Source organism: Charadrius vociferus, unplaced genomic scaffold, assembly GCF_000708025.1.
Source record: "Charadrius vociferus isolate BGI_N301 unplaced genomic scaffold, ASM70802v2 scaffold142, whole genome shotgun sequence".
Classification (NCBI taxonomy): domain Eukaryota; kingdom Metazoa; phylum Chordata; class Aves; order Charadriiformes; family Charadriidae; genus Charadrius; species Charadrius vociferus.
The window spans coordinates 575,983-593,143 of record NW_009647025.1 but is presented as its reverse complement, the minus strand read 5'-3'; the positions used below and the strand labels follow the sequence as shown (position 1 = coordinate 593,143).

General features: G+C 40.2%; 2 protein-coding genes across 2 annotated transcripts; one reads left to right on the top strand and one right to left on the bottom strand.

The window, feature by feature from the left end:
• The first annotated feature begins 1,213 nt into the window (after nt 1-1,213).
• Nucleotides 1,214-8,365, top strand: ACAT2 (acetyl-CoA acetyltransferase 2). The gene is made up of 7 exons (XM_009895518.1): nt 1,214-1,414; nt 2,289-2,406; nt 3,202-3,345; nt 4,347-4,469; nt 5,211-5,365; nt 7,365-7,475; nt 8,093-8,365. Exons 1-7 carry the CDS (start codon nt 1,214-1,216, stop codon nt 8,258-8,260), a joined length of 1,020 nt encoding a protein of 339 aa, XP_009893820.1. The 3' UTR covers nt 8,261-8,365.
• A 90-nt stretch (nt 8,366-8,455) lies between these two features.
• Nucleotides 8,456-15,114, bottom strand: TCP1 (t-complex 1). The gene is made up of 10 exons (XM_009895517.1): nt 14,976-15,114; nt 14,290-14,387; nt 13,818-13,928; nt 12,963-13,144; nt 12,178-12,304; nt 11,673-11,848; nt 10,802-10,925; nt 9,481-9,673; nt 9,006-9,169; nt 8,456-8,757 (listed from the first exon to the last, which is right to left on the bottom strand). The coding sequence occupies exons 3-10, from the start codon at nt 13,838-13,840 to the stop codon at nt 8,544-8,546; spliced, it is 1,203 nt and encodes a 400-aa protein (XP_009893819.1). The 5' UTR covers nt 13,841-13,928; nt 14,290-14,387; nt 14,976-15,114; the 3' UTR covers nt 8,456-8,543.
• Nucleotides 15,115-17,161: the final 2,047 nt, after the last annotated feature.

The following is a 17,161-nucleotide window of genomic DNA, read 5'->3' as shown; positions in this document are numbered from 1 at the left end:
CGCGGCCATGGGGAGCCGGGATGGCTCTTCCTCCCGGCGGGCTTCGTCCCTCCGGGGCTGCCCCACCGGGACGGCCCCGGTTACGCGTTTCGGAAGGGTGTTCCGTGCCGTGAAGAGTGTGGTGCGGGGCTCGAGCGGTGTCCTGGCCGCCACTCTGGGTGCCCAAACCCGTTGCCTGGTTTTGGGGAAGGAGGCTAGTTTAGGGTTTTGGTTTTTGGGGTTTTTATAAATCCCCAAAGCAGCCCACAGTGTACGCGTGAAAGTCTTTCTTTCCTTTGTTCCAGCATCCCTTCTCTTGCCTTGGTCACCTCCTCTTGTAAATTTAACACCATAAGTAATGATAAATCTTGAGACTTTTTCAGAGCGAGGCCTGCATTTGCGCTTATCTGTGAGACCAACCTGCAAGATCTGTGATGCCACTTGCTCGGAGACAAATATTTTGATTTAATGAAAATGCGGCTGGTTGATAGAGAATTGTTTGTTTTTGAACAGGTCCCCTGCTTTTTCCAGGGTAATGTTTAATCAGCAGAGTCATGGGGCAGGTTTGTATTTTAAAGACAGAGGAAGAAAATAAAGCAAATAAATATTTTTGTCTTACTTAATGATGATCCAGATTCCTGTATATTTTTAGCTCCCTGAACAATGTGCTCTCCTTGTCCATTTCTTTGCATACAAAGAGCTGGCATTACTTTGGCCTGGAAAGATGCAGATGAAGAATGTTTTCTTTGAATATAGAGCTCCTACTCTCTCCACCAGGATTACAACAAAGAATGGAAGCGTTCGGACTGTCCTTGCATAATTGCACTTTTGGTTTCCGCAGGAACTTTTAGGAAAACTTGTCCATTCATGATGTACAGGAGATGTCAAAAGGAGACCCTTCAGCAAGTAGCAAGTTAAATGTGTAAAATTTAAATCTTACATATGTACAACAGGCTAGTGCTAATTGGAAGTTGGTGTTTCATCTGACCTGCCATCAAAAGCAGAGCTGCAGATCTAAAACTGTCAGTAGCAAGTCCCTGATCTTGCAGATATTTCATTGATCAACAATATAAATGAGAGAGGTAGATAAGCTCCTGTTTGCAGATTACTGCTGGGAACTTCTCCATCTACCAACTAAAAAAAGGAGCGAGCTCTAAATTTTGGTGGAATCGGGGTACCTGTTGTGAAAACTGACAAGGCCGACATTGATTTCTTAAGAACAGACTAAGGAAAAATGCTGCCTGTTCCTGCAGGTGCTGGCCAGAACCCTGTCCGGCAGGCGAGTGTTGCTGCAGGAATCCCTTACTCGGTGCCCGCCTGGAGCTGCCAGATGATCTGTGGGTCGGGCTTGAAAGCGGTGTGTCTGGCTGCGCAGTCCATACTGACGGGAGATTCCAGCATCGTGGTTGCGGGAGGCATGGAAAGCATGAGCAAGGTAAAGCGGACGATTGCACTCGCATTGCGCTGGCTTACTGGGAGCAAACAGCATCAAGCTGTGTTGAAAGACTATTTCTAGGCTTACGCTCCGGAGGCAGATTGAAAGAGTACCTTCAGTTTCTGCACTTGGGACTGAATTTACACATATACCAATTTACTTCAGTAGCGCTTTTTGTTTGTTTGGTTGGTTTTTTTGGTTTTTTTTTTAGAAAAAAACAACACCTAGGTACTGAAAAGGTGCTGTACAAACATGCACCACATTTAAAATTCCATTTTAATTTCCATCTAGCCCTGTTGTGGTGAAGGATTTGCTTGGCAATAGACATTTTTTTCTGTGTTGCAAGAAGCCCAAAGAAGGAATAACTGGAAACATTATTGTTCACAAAGCAATTTGAGCTTGGAAAGGAAGGAAAGGGCTTTCATTTCAAGGTTTTCAGCCCAAGGCTGTACTGAGGAATGGCACTGGGCTGGTGATCTGATGCCTAACAAGGGAGTGGCTTCTTCTGCTGTGGCTCGCCAGCTGCCTGTGCTCACAGTGATGTTGCTGTTCGCTAGCAGCAAAGCGGGATCGGGAACCACTTAGAGAAGACTGGTAGGATGGGGGACTTGCGGCCATGTGTCCCCAGGGACGATTGGTTCGATCTGTGGAGACAAAACGCTAGCTCCTTGGGGATCTGCTGCCGGGGAAATGCAGAGGGCAAGCAGAGCATGCCAGCTGGCAGACTCCAGAGGGAGATGGAGCAGGCAGCTGGGGAGACTGCTGAGATTTGGGGTAGCTACCTGCAGCTGCAAGGCTGCCTCTTCAGCTGTCTGGCTGTGTTGTGCACTAGAAATACGAAACAAGTAACTTATTTCAGAATGCCTTTTTGCAGGCTCCTCATGTCATTCACATGCGAGCTGGGGTGAAAATGGGAGAGGCTTCCTTGCAGGACACTATAATCCTTGATGGACTTACAGATGCTTTTTATCAGTATCATATGGGTATAACAGGTAAGTGGATGACAGTCCAGAAAATGAAATAGTTCACTGAGAAGGGGGGAAGGATTCACTTATGGGAAATTTCAGAAATCTGAAGCTTGAAGTAAGGTGTTTCAAGCTGTCCTTAAGTTGTAGTTGTGAAAAAGAAAGAAATCCCTAATATTGAAAGGCATTTAAGGCATTTTCTGCTTTGTTTGTAAAGCTACTGTTTTGTTTTGGTTTTTTTTTTTTTTTTTTTTTCCCTGTCTGAGCTAATCTCACTGCATCTCTTTGGCATCTGAGCGATTTAATTTAATTTCAGGAAAAATAAACAAAATAATCCCTGTATGTAACCAGAGCATTCAGCAGCACAGACTTACAGTGTGTGTGGGGGAATTACATGAAACGTACTGTGGATACATGTGGTTCTGCAACTTCAGGTTATTGTGTCCTGGATAGGATAGTGAGCCAACTGCATTTTCAGACTCTGCTTATGCAACCCACTAACTTCAGAACTGTTCTCTCCGCTGAAGCAGCTGTACAGAGATCTGAGCATAATAATCCAGAAAAGCAATAAACTAGAAAATCTTGCTTGCGTTTGTATTTAACTTGATATACCATCTGGGAGGAGATCCTGCACGGAAATTTTCACCCTCAAAAGCGAATAGAGAATCATGAGCAAACAAAACGAGCAAATCAGAATGAAAACTGTTCAAAAAGCTTAGCTGCTTGCTACAACAAACTTGAGTGACTACCTTTGTGTTTGCAATTTTACAACTTTGAATTAAGCATTTCCTGATGGCAATTTGCATTTTGTTCCTATTTCAGCTGAAAATGTGGCCAATCAGTGGCAGGTCAGCAGAGGGGAACAAGACCAACTTGCTGTACAGTCACAAAACAGGGCAGAGGCAGCACAGAAAGCTGGCTATTTTACGAAAGAAATTGTTCCTGTTCTTGTACCTTCTAAAAAAGGTAGGTGTGAATAGATAGTGAGAGCTGCTTTTAAAGAAAAATCTGTTTTTTACTATGTCTGCTATGATCAGTGGATGGTTTCCCAGTTATACAGGCTTCTGTGTAAGCTGTTCTGTAAGCATGTAGCCTGTTGCTCTCTTTTTTCAAATTCCAGTGGTTATTTTTTCCAATAAGAGAGAAACAATGCAAATGTGGAATATCTAAATGTAGCTCTCTGCAGATGCTACTGTTTTATTGGGTATGTAATTACTACCCAAGCAAACAGCTCACTTAACATAGGCTTGGGTATGGTACCAAAATCAGTATTTTCCTTTCATTAGACTCCTGCTGCACCAAACTTAAGACTCACGTTGATCTGGCAAACCTTGCCCACCTAGTAACAATAGTGACGAAAATTAGGGTTACTAGTTAATTAATGGGGTCAGGTGGACATATATTATGTGTGTTTCTCTTAGGGTCTGTTAGGGATATAAACAGACGTATTATGGTGCTTGAGCCAAAGGTCTGTTTCTAGAGCAAGGGAATTCCCTCAGCTCTTTGTGACGTGGGCGCAAAACCTGAATTTTCCAAACAGAAATCAAGAATCAGTTGTTCAACATTTGTATTGAATAGACCCCGTGGGAAAAGTTCTAGCATTAGGCCGGTTACAAATTAATGAAAGGCTTTCCTGATACTGGTTTAGATAATAATATTTAATGACACTTGACTACTTTTTGCAAGAAGATGAACAGCAAGAACAAGACCTGCTTTTGTACAACTAGACAGTATTGTAGTTGTTAGTGTTTGTCTCGGAAAACCCAGCTGTCTGTCCTGCTAGAAGCAGCTGGAAGGATCTTTTAACAAATTGCACAGAGTTGGAAGCTGTCTCCAACAGAATGGCTTGTTGGTTAAAAGGAACGTGACATATATTCCCGATCAGCCTGTTGCTTGTGCCAGATTTCTGTTCAAGACAAGCGCACGCAATTAGAACCTACTGTGAGTCTTAGCGCTGTGTTTTGCAGGTCCTATAGAAGTTAAAACAGATGAACATCCTCGACATGGGAGCAACTTGGAAACAATGGCAAAGTTAAAGCCCTGTTTCCTGACAGACGGAACTGGGACAGTAACAGCAGCTAATGCTTCAGGTTGGTCCGCCTGGCGAAAACCAAAATGGAAAAGAAGAGTCGCTGCATGTGGCTCAAGGCAGAGTCTCTGCGAGGGGTCGGGTGCCAGGTGGTTACCACTGAATACATTTAGCGGAAAATGGCAATGTGTTTGACAGCATAGGTAGAACTGGAATATAACTGCGGTGGAGGATTTCTTTACAGATGAGTTGTCTTTTGTTTGCTTGCTGTCTATGAAGCAAGGCAATTGTTTGGACAATAACAGCAATATTTGATAGGCTGGAACAGAGAAACTACATCCTCTCTTTTTAGAACTAGCTGTGTAGCGGTTTCTAATAGTGCAGGTCTGGACAAAGGAAAACTTCGTAATTCAGGTTCGAAAATGTTACTCCTGCGGGACTGATTCTCCTGCTACAGGCAGCTTTGAAACTTCTTCCTTGGGTCCTTATGCTGCCTCTTCCAAAGTCTGCTTAATAAATCTGATGTGCTTCTTTCTCAGATTGTGTTTCAACTCTTCCACCTGCTGCTTTTCGAATAGAAATCACAAAGGTGGCACACTTAGAGCAGTATAGATGTGTTACCTGTTTTAAGTGTTTGTGTCAGAGGTCAGACTTGGCTGATCTGAACAATACTGACCTAAACCAATAAAACATTTGCGATTTTTGTTTTGTCTAGATGGTGAACCTATGCAAGCAGGAAAAGGTGGTACAGTGAAAGCCATAAAACCCAACAAATACATAAAAGTTATTTGTCATTCCACAGGTATAAATGATGGAGCTGCAGCTGTAATTCTAATGAAGAAATCGGAAGCTGCTAGGAGAGGTCTTATGCCTCTGGCTCGGATTGTATCTTGGGCTCAGACAGGTATAGACCCATCTATAATGGGAGTAGGGCCCATTTCAGCAATAAAGCAAGCTGTAAGTAATTATTTATCTATCAATGTATCTGTTATTTAAAAACTCTTGCTTGTAATCACTTTTCATTTTCTGGCCATGCCTTGGTTTTTCTATGTTCTAAGGAAAACTTAGTAGAAAAAATAAACTAAGTGAAAACAAGACTTAAAATAGCAGACAGTATATAAGATTAAGATTCTAGTACTACCAGGTTACTGCCTGCTCGTTTGGAAAAAAATAAATAAATGTGTAGGTGTATGAATGGAGTTCAGAACATAAAGTAGTCAGGTTTGTGAAAGGCCACTTAGATAACCTAGGAAGCTAAAGATCAAATTTCATGGATGCGTATACTAAGCTAATTTGGGGATGATTTGGTCCTGCCATGACATGGTTCTGATGCTGTGTCTGGCCAGGTTAATTTTCAGATTACTGCCTGGTTGTGTTTGCAGTAGTATAGCACTGAGAGAAGGGCCGGTGAGCGCATCTGCATTAGGAAATGTTACCGTGCCCTTTGTGTTTTGGTTTGCCCTGCAAAAGGGTTGGAGCATGCAAATTGGATTACTTTCAGATGAAACTAAACAAGAAGGTGCGCTTCAGAACCGCATCTAATATGCTCTGACGGTTACTGCACACACTGATGTGCTCTGTGTTCAGTCCATGGGACAAGATTCTCAGATAAAATGCCCCGAGTGAGCAGCTCCCGTGTACTATGCTGCTTGCTAATATAGACATAGCCCATGGCAACCCCAGCTGATTATTTGCTAAAACTGAGCGTGGAAGAAGCTCTTGTACAGCTGGTAAAAACAGATTTGCTTTAGTATTCCTCCTTAGTTTTGTTTATACTGTGTGAAGGCCTTATTTTGTTCATCTCTGAAATGTCCTGGCAATGCAGCAGCCTGACTTGAACTCACCCAAGCTCCGTGGCTTTTAACGGGAAAATCAGAACTGTAATGCTGAAGCTTTTTCTTATCAGATCTCAAACTGTTCTTTTAGATCAAGAATGCTATAAATGTATATACAATACACATTTTTAGTTTAAATTGTAGAACAGACAAGCTGTATTTAACAGTACCTATAGTTTTATAGGTACTCTGAAAAGGCACACACTACTTACTTAATGTAAACTTTGTAATGTATGTTATCAAACACTTCACACCCTTCATGAAATTATCTCTTCAAAATTTCATAGTTGCACTTTATAGCAAGAGAATGATTACATCATCCATTTTAATGTTGCAACAACATAGTAAATCTTTAAAAGATAAGACTTTTCCCAGAATGTGAAGGGTTTCCATACTCTCTGTAATACCTAACAGAAAGAGGCTGTCCTCGTCGATAGTCTTGGAGATGCACCAGTCTGGCTAGCTGGTTGTGAAACATCATTGCTGCAGGTGATTCTGCTGATGAGGCACTGCTGTTAGAGCAAGTGAAAGTAGAAATGTAAATATGTGAAACACGCCTAAGCCTGTACCCAAGGAGGCAATTGCACAACAAGGGTTTCTCAAGTGAAAACGGGAACCAAACCATCTTCCAACACAGTCCCCTGTGAGAAGCTTCAAGGGGCAACTTTCAACTTCAAGGCAGGAGAGACTGGACACATTACACTTGACGCCCATCACTAATGGTCACTTCACTATTGTCTGTGTAAAAATCTGTATTAAGCAGAGAATCTCATATGGAAGCAGGCTTACGTCCTGGAAAACTTGCTTTTAATCTGTTAAAATATGCTTTTAGAAACAGTGCTGATTCTATTAAGGGGACCACCACCACTACATGTGTAAAATTAGTCAAGATTTTTAAAGAGCAGCCAACATATTACAGCACATTGTACTGACTTTTGCTGACAGTGAAATTTTGACTGTTGTCTTCAAGAATTCTGTCATTGACACTGGCTATAATCTGTTTCCTTCAACTTCTTAGAAGCGGTGGCTTCAAATCAACTGATTTGTCTTATAAAAAGCTTCCTCTGGTGCTGAGGAAAACCTAAAAGATAATAAAGCCTCTATTTATATTATTTTCTCAGATTGAGAAAGCCAGCTGGACTCTGGAACAAGTTGACCTGTTTGAAATTAACGAAGCCTTTGCATCGTTATCTGTTGCAATAGCCAAAGAACTGAAAGTAAACCCAGAAAAGGTAATTTGTATATTTGAGGCCATAATTAGTTTGCCTAATTGTAATTCAAATTTGTTCCATTCTGTGCATCTGGATTGTATGCCGAAGAGGTGAGAGCAGTCCTTTTGCAATCACTTTGCTGTAAGCAAAAAGGACAGGAACCCTGTTAGGCATTCCCTTATGCCACTCTCCTGCAGCTGTACGTGGCCAGTGGGCACGCCGCTTCCCAGCCCAACAGGCTGCAGCTTTGTCACAGCAGATTTGTGCACAACTCCAAGTAACTGCTTGAGCCCACTTGTAATTAACTTCAGAATCTGAACTTGCTGCTCAAAGCGTATTTGCCAGTGTATTCTTCCAGTGATGGCTAAAAGTGCAGGTATTACTCTCCCCTCCCTGAATTCACCTCAATTATCACCTTACTTTTATCTTTGGAGTAAAGATATGCCCCTTTCATAAGATACTAATTTTAATAGCTGTTGCAGCCATGTTCAGTTTCTCCTTGAAATAAATGGCAGTTGCGGTTTCAGGCTTATTCACAATCAAGGACTATATCCAGTGAAGTCATTCATGTTAAAACTCAACTAAGCTAGTTAAATGATTTCTTAACTTCACCTTCTGTATTTTTCTTTCTTTTTTAGATTAATATCCAAGGTGGAGCTATTGCTCTTGGCCACCCTCTTGGCGCCTCTGGTTGTCGCATCCTTGTTACTCTTCTACATGCACTGGAACGAACAGGTGGAAAACGTGGCATTGCTGCTCTCTGTATAGGAGGGGGAATGGGAATAGCCATGTGCGTTGAGAGATGAATGTGGATGAATGAACAGCTAGTGCTAACTAGCTTACAGCTCACTAATAAACTGCTAATCACGGAGCTTATGTTTGCTGGTTTTGCCTAATATTAAATAAGCTTACTAGATTCTAGGTGTTAACACGCACTAGAGCTTAAGTTCTCAATGCAAGGACCAACCTCACTTTCACAAATTAATTTGTTCACAAGAAAATAGCAGCAGCGTTTAACCACTTGTTTTATTAACACTTTAGTTACAAGAGTGAGAAGTGTAAGTTAGACAAACATAAATAAAAGCTAAGTTATTCTTCAAGTGCTCCAGAGTGAACTGCATCCTCATAGCACCCTCTCTCTTCTTTAGTTTCAGGGTGCAGTTTAATAAGATCATCAATTCGAAGAATAGTAATTGCAGCTTCTGTTGCAAACTTTAGGCTCTTAGTTTTGACCATGGTTGGTTCAAAGACACCGGCTTGCTTGTTATCACGAGGTTTTCCATTGATCAAGTCAAGACCAATCCTGAAAAGAAGAAATATTGTCATGTGGAAAGGTAGGAGAAGCAGAAATATAGTTGAGAGTATGCTGTTTGCTACTAGGTCCCAGTGACACATACGTAGGACTGAAGGACAGAGGGAGAAAAGTTCAGTGATAACCTACACCCTTTTTTTACATGCACATCACAGTTCAGTAACCTGGCAGAACAATTTTCCATCTTAAGTCACCAATCCACTTCACTTTTAATAGCCTTCCTACAAATGGATACTTGCCATTTCAGATTTTTGCGATCTGGGTTAACTTGAGCCTCATTGTGGAACGCTCTCAACTTCGCAACGAGATCTGTCGCATCTTGAGCGGCATTTACTGCCAGTGTATTTGGAATTATTAAGAGGGATCTTGCAAATTCTGCTATTGCAAGTTGTTCGCGTGATCCCTAGAAAAAGCAAAAAGTTTTTAAACCAACTGCTGCAACAAAAGAAGAAAAAATACAGCCATGATCTAGAGTGTCAAAATAGGTTTTTCACATGCAAAACCTATTGTTAGGCCAAAGAACCATATAGACTAATTATCAGAGAAAGAGTAACTTCTATCCTCCATTTTAAAGCAGCATCTTACATTCTGTAAGATGATTAGGTTTTCATGAACGATGGAACCAACTTCTAGTTAGAAGAAAATAAATGCTTGGAAATTCACATTGTCCTAGTCCAACACATACACACTCTTACTTCTTCATGCAAGACTTACCATGCTGGTTGCATAATTTTCAAGATATATTGAAAGTGCTGCCTCTACAGCACCCCCACCCGGGACAACAGACTTGGATTCCAACACCCTCTTCACAACACAGAGAGCATCATGTATAGATCGTTCCATTTCATCGCACATGAAGTCATTAGCTCCTCTTAAGATTATTGATGCTGAAGTACGAGCCTTTGTACTAGGGGAGAAAAGGAATCACAAGTCAGCTGTGTTGAACAAAATACAGATTAAAACTATTCTCTTGCTGAATTTTTTCTTCTAAAGCCAAGTTCAGTTGTGCCAGATTCTTTCCACGTGTCAAAGAAAATCAACATTATTATGCACTGTTGCAGGATTTGTACACTGTAACACGGCAAATCAAGTAAGTCAAGATTTAAATTCTAACATGCAAGAAACTAGTTTGAATTTAGTCTCTTAAGAGAAAGCTACCTGACAAAAGTATGAAAGACAAGATGTTTTGCCATCAAATAAGGGGAAAATGTAATTAGGTATTAATAAAGTTCTCTTTTGTATAGCTATCAAGTGAGCTAATGACTGCCAACATTACAGTATAAGCAGTCACGTAACTGCCACAAGTGCCACGGTCAGAATATTTCATCCACATACAAATGAGGCTACAGGAAGTTGAACACTGAGAAGGGATACTGAAACAGCACTACAGTTAATATCCAAGATATGCTCATGTTAAACAAACCGATACTCAAGTCTTCAGCTACCAGACAGCAGTGGCATCTTCAAGGGAAAATACCATGTGTGTGGACAGTTAGTAACTGTTGCTCTTTTTACCCATTAAAAAAACAACAACAACAACAAAAGGATACCCTTTCAACAATGTGGTCCAATTCATCCTACCAAACAGATGGCTGAATCAGTGACACCAGCACTTGCACCTCCTTATTGAGATGACATTACTCAGAAGGTACCTTCACTTTAACTGTCTGTAAAGGGAGGCCAGTGAGACTACACTACTAAAAGCCAGGTAATGGAATATGAATGCTCTAATAATATCTCTACTCGCAATTTAAAAGAATTTTAGAAAAAATTCTTTATAAACAAAATTTTAAGTAAAGTCTATCTAGCAATCTGATTGTTTTATACATTAGGGCTAATGAAACATGGGTCCAGCCCCAGCAAGAGATTAAATACTGATACTTTCACCTCTAATTTGCAGTGGACTTGTATCCTCTTTCCCATGCGTGTAACTACTCATACCACTGAGGTAGTATGGAAGTAAATAAATGCAATTTTATCTCAGACTTCGTAGAAAGTGTACAGAAAGCTGAGTATTTTTAAAAAGGATCCTTACTTCTTGATTAAAATCAGCTCATCATCACAGATTCTCTCTTGAATCACCTCTTCTGCCTGTCCCAGCATTAATGCCTCAAAACTCTCCTCACCTTCAAGGTTTGCAAGGGTTGAACATATGGTTGCTTTAACAAACAAACAAAAAAGTGATATTAGCAGTCAACTCCAGCACATCCTTTGCCAACTTCCCAGAACAGGCATACAGAAAGAAAAACAAATTGAAAACGGAAATAAGAGCAGCATAAGTAGTTTTTCCTTAAATTCAACAGAACTTCTAATTCTCAGGTAGCAATTCGATATTCCACAGTTTATAATCAATACTGCTCTTTTTGATCAACTTTTACAGCACTTACTTTTCCACAGCTAGTACATACTAAGTTCCTGTGCTTTAGCATAATGAAAATGCTTTCTTGCAAATTTAAAAATTGACAGATAAAAATCTGTATAGGACCAGATTTTTTTTTCAGTATATATTTAATGATTGAGGACTTGTTCATTTGTCTTGAACTATCTAACAAAGGTACTTAACGCAAATCTCCAAACAGAGGCTTATGAAAGTGTGCTTAATAAAGACTTCTAAATAAATAGATTCTGGCTCCCATTTCCACAAAAGGACAGACTTTCCAGTGCAAAGCAGCATTTCTTTTCCCAACTGTAAATCTTCAGCAGTTAACTCTTACAGTACTCACCTACTTTGACAGAATGACCACTTTAAAGCAACAGTAAAGTTAAAACCTGACAAGAGATACTCGGCTCTACTGATCCTCTCCTTGCATGACTTGCATGTTAAGAAGCCATGTTTTGAAACTTAGTCACTAATACCCTAACAACAGCAGGTTTTACTTAAAAAAAAAAAAAAAAAGGACAGATACCTCCGGATGCCTTAGCAATCCGCTTAAGGTCCTTTTTTACAACTCTTCGTACTGCCATAGCACCAGCATCAACAAAGTATTTCAGACACATATCATCAATGCCTCCAGTGGTGAGAATAACATTGGCACCAGTGGCCAAAATCTTCTGGATCCTTTCTTTGGTAATATCTGATTCTCTACAAATATAAAGTCAAAGTTATAAAAATGTATTTAAAAGTCTGCAATCACATTTTGTCAACCCATTTCCCAAAATCTTAATGCAGAGCTCTCTAAGGAGAAGGAACCATTGCACAAACATACTTGGATTTCTCACAAACTGACTTAATACTAGTTCTACCTCCAGAAGTGAAGACTTTTACCTTTAGTACTTGGTATCATTGAGAAATGCTAACATTTAAAACATTTCTACCTCTTGCACTCAGCTAAAATTACCTCAAGCTACCTCAACTGAAGAGACCAAAACAAGCCTGTGAAACCCCACTGCCTCACTCAAGCTTCCACACACCTCTGCCTTATCTGGTCCAGCTTCTCAGGGTCCGAGATAACAACCTGAACACCAAGCTTCATTTTTGCTTTCTGCAGGCTGAAGTCAAGGCATGCAATCTTTGCATTAACTATTCTCTTGGTCATACCTGACAAGAGAGAACACGAAAAAGAATTTTGTCAAATTGAGTTAACAGAACATCAAGATAGCATTACAGATTAAAACTAATGCTACTTTCACATTTCAGATTTCTATTCAGTTTGCTTCTCCACCTGCAGTTCTGCCGTACTACAGAAAAATACTAACAAAGACTTTCAAAAAGAGGGTGTTTTTTTTGTGTTTTTTTTTTTTTTTTTAAAAAAACAAAACACCCCTCAGCTACAATCCCTGTTACCTTTTTACAGGCCCCATCCCAAAAACGTGAATGATTACACAAAGCTGACCTACCAGTCTTGCGTCCTTCAGGTTACCTAACCACAACACCATTCTGCTAAACCTAACAGTTCCCTATAAACCCAACATTGGCTCCTCATGTGGGAGGTGCTCACGTTCCAGATCACAGTGTTACCATGCTGATGCTGAACTAGGGAACCTACAGTAACACTTTGTGGATCACTACTAGCTGGCAGACCCTAACCTAGAAACCACAGTGAAGTGGTAAGGTTTTTTCTGCATTCTTGTTTAATTGTTCTGGAATCCAAAACCCGCAGGCTTTGCAACTGACGCAGTAAGTAAAAAGATCCATGCAGAAAGACTAAGAGGACCGAGTTCATACAAAAGCTTTGTGAAACATAGCGTGTTCTTACCCTGCGAGCCCACCACGCAGTTCAGAGCGTAACCGTTCACAAGTATGCTCTCTTTTTGGCTGCGGCCATGTGCCTTCAAAACATTAACTGAGTTGATTGGATACCGAGCCTGACCCTTCTGGTCTGTGTATTTAACAGCTAGTGCAGCATCCACCACCATATTAGCAAAGAAATCACCATCACTACAATGCTGTTAAGGTTAAAACTGAAGAAGAAAACTAGTATTATGCTTAAGAAAAAAGAAGTCACTGACAGCACCCAAACTAAGAACCAAAAACCTTTTCCAAATAAGAACTCCAGAAAGGTATGGAAGTGCTAGCTTTCTCTACCATTCAGTTAAAGGAACGAGTAATTCTTAAAGCTGATACACTGGTAAGAAAATTAGGACAAGCTAATGTGATGCCTGCATTTTATGTATCTTTTGTTCCTTAACAAAAATACCTATTCCTGTGGTCAGTCTGCATTCCCCTGTTAGCACAGAGGCTAAAAATGCAGGTTTTCCTATGATTATGAAGTAAAATGCAATGTTCGTTCCTCTAGTTTCACTCCTCAGGTACCTGACTTCTGTAACACACTCTTCCATTCACACAATTCCTTATCTAGTCTCACTAACTAAGGAAACAATACACTAAGCTATTGTGATGTGCCTAACTGGGTTTCAATAAAACGGAAGAGTCTGAACATGTTTACTCATGCCAGCTAGCAATACCTGTTAAAAGTTTTTCCCACCCCTGTTATGACAACTTGAATACTATAGCCCATTCGTAAGAACTCCTGCTAAGGGAAGTAGCCTAGCTACTCAAGCTCTCCAATCAATCAGCCTCACTTAAATAACCTGATGAAGTAAAAGGATACATTCCTATAATTTTGGAGGACATTGATGTTTTAGCAGCATTAATTAGGCATTCCCTGCCCAATTCATCTGTGTTAATAATGAGATTTTCATTGATGTAGCGAACTGCTTCCCTGTAGGATAAAGACAAACACTGGTAAAGAACTCCACCCACACAAAGACCAAAATCTTACATGTTTTCAGCCCTTTTAATGTTATCTCAAAGAACACAGGGATGAAATCAATATATCCTCTAGGACAGTAAAGTGACATTTTTATGTGAGACTATAGAAATTTAAAATAAATAAATAAAATGCCAAACCAACACGAGAAGCCGAAAATACACCCCCAAACCAAAATGCCCCCAAACCAAACTGCTGTATCCACTCTGCACCAAGAAGTCTGTATTAATGCAGTCACAAATACAGAAATAAACAAAAAGCATGCAGTTATTGTACCTTAAAAAATGCAACTTCAACTGTATTAGTTTCTTACTTGCAAGCAAGTCGGTATCCACCAATAATGGAGGTAGGATGAATTTTCTGTTTCACTAGCTCATCTGCATTTTTTAGAAGTTCTGCAGCAATAATTACCTGTTTGAAATACAAACACTAAATACACGTATTCCATACAAGCAAAATAACCACCTGGTGCCACTAAGTGGAAAGTAGAATCACAAATAGTTGTCCAATGTCTACTCAGTGGAAACAAGTACTTGCAACCAGGAATTATAAATAGTATCTGACATCAGGTAAAAGCCACCTGTTTCTAGCCCCTTTCCCCCTGTTGTCAAAAGTCTCAGGCAAATTTTCAACACGCAGCATCCTTATTAGTCCTAACAGTTTAATTTCTCATGGTTATTAAAAATTAAGAACTTTCCTTTCGAATCTATCCTCAACCTTCAAGAAAGGAAAAAATACATGATGAAACTGCAGTAAGCAAATCCCATTCCAGAGCACCAGCTGTGTATGGAAACTAGCATCTCTAAAAAACCACAAATCAAATTGCTTTATTCTGTAAGCTCCTTTAAAAAGCTATTTATATTCAGCCAACTGCAAGGTTTTTCGTTCTGTAAAGTTGATCCACATTGCATCAAGATTCGTAACAGATAAATCAAAAGCTGCACTGTGATAACAAAACACCAACTTTTGGTGTATCTGCCTGTAAAACTTTCTACGTACCACTGAGGTTGTCCCGTCGCCAACTTCTTTGTCTTGCAAGTCTGCCAGCTCACAAAGAACTTTTGCAGCAGGGTGTTCCACTTCTAGCAGTTTCAGAATGGTTGCACCATCATTAGTAATGGTCACATCCTAATTTTCAGAAATCAAATGTTAATATGAGATATATTTCTATTATATTTTTACTGTTGTGCTTCGTAATGTTTGTGCAAATGAAAGTTAATTATTCTTTGTGAATGTCCATAAAATAACTATTTATACCAAATGTTTACTGCTTCTTTTTAACCAGGAGTCCCCATTCTAACAGAAATGTTTACCACTTTCTTTTTATCAGAGATGTTTTTTTTGTTACAGAAGCTTGTCAAATGTTTTGCACATACTGGATTAGCAGCAGTGTGGTGACCACCCTCTAATACAGTATTTTATTACAGCAGCCTGTAAAATGGCAAACTTTCCTCATTTGCTCGAAATATTTTAAAATAGGAAATACTGCTTTAAAATTGTTATCGGATTATTTGAATTCTTCTTGTGTTACTTCTGCTAACGTGGGACCAGGATATGTAAGTCATCACCATCACAAGGCCTAACTTTATGGTGATATTCCTGTGAACTTGACCAATACTTGCAAGTGGTCACAGGAACTTACATGTAGAAAGGAGACAACAGTGCCACATCAACTACGGTACTAGATTAAACTAAAATGATGTAGCATACATTACCTGATGCCCAATTTTATCACAGCTTTCATCCTACCCCTCAAAACCATGAAAAAAACCCCAGGTATGCGCATCCTATGAAGCACACGAAGTGGAAGCACTTTTACACAGTAATACCAGTCCTCCTGACACTTCTTTAAGAAAGCTTACCCCAATATCATCCACCAACATCTTATCCAGACCAACTGGCCCAAGAGAACTCTTCACAATGTTGGCAATAGCGGATGCAGCAGTAACTGAATAAATGAAAGAAAAAAGAAGAAAAGTTTTAGCTTTACAACTTCAGGATGATTCAGGTTTACAAGAAAATGTGCCAAGAACCTCCGATTCAGAAACTCGAGATAAAGCGACCTGATTTAGGACTAGATTTCAGCCTAACTAAGCTAGTAATGGCTTGCTGCTATAAAAAATCCAATCTGTGCCAAACCTCACTCTTCTCTCCAAGCTGGTTCAGCTAACTAACCTGGCAAAACTAACAGAGCACAAAAAGAATAATTTTCTGCTGGCTTGGTAAGATGGTGGACACACCACTGAGGTCAGAAGAGCAGTGGTGGTAGCTAGCAGAGGTTGGTAGCACTGTTTCTTTCCACAGCAGCAAGTCACACCATGAAACTTCACTCTCATCTACTTCTCAGTTCTAGGTGGATATAGAACAACGGTATCACCATATATCAATTAGTAACACATCTTTTTGCCCCACTTACATCTGTGACTGAAACAAAACATTTGTTCTGTAACTAAGAAAGTAAAAAGTGACCTTTTAGTCACTACTAAAGTAACAGGAAACCTCTAACATAGTGGCTTGTTTAAAGGATGTTCTGCCAACTTCATATAGGAAAAAGATACAATCAACCTTTTCCTTCAGACCGTGGCAAGTTTTTCTCTATCCCACAAGCATAGCCACTTAATCTGGAAATTGAAAAAGCGGTAGTAGAATGGGAATAACGAAAAGTCAGACTTTCGCTCTCAACTTCAAACGATGTAACATTTTTTGTTCTGGACGAATAACGGCAGCTTTCTGAAAGAAATAACCGTTGTATCAAAGTTGCCCTTATCAAGTATGTCACAGCCACAGATTAAGGTAATTCTCATTCAACTGTTCTGCCTAAAGTATCGAACTGCAAGACTCTCATGATCATCAGGAAGCAAGTCTTCAGCATCTTCCTTTGTCTTTTACCTACTCAGAAATTAAGAACACTCTAGAAATTCGCAGCCTCCCCCCCCCCAAACCAACCAAGACTTGGGATAAAATCCAGAGAAATATGGGACGTTTCCGAGCACTCCAATTAAAAGACCCTCATCTTGAGAACGGTTCCCGCTCTCCGAGGCATATTATTTCCCTGTGCCGGGGAAGCAGCAAGCTTCCCCAACCGCCTCTTCCCCACCAGGGCGCACCCATCGGCCAGCCTGCAGCCTTTGCCGGCTCACGCCCTACGAGCTCGGAGAGAAACCCAGCCCATCTCCGGTAAGCAA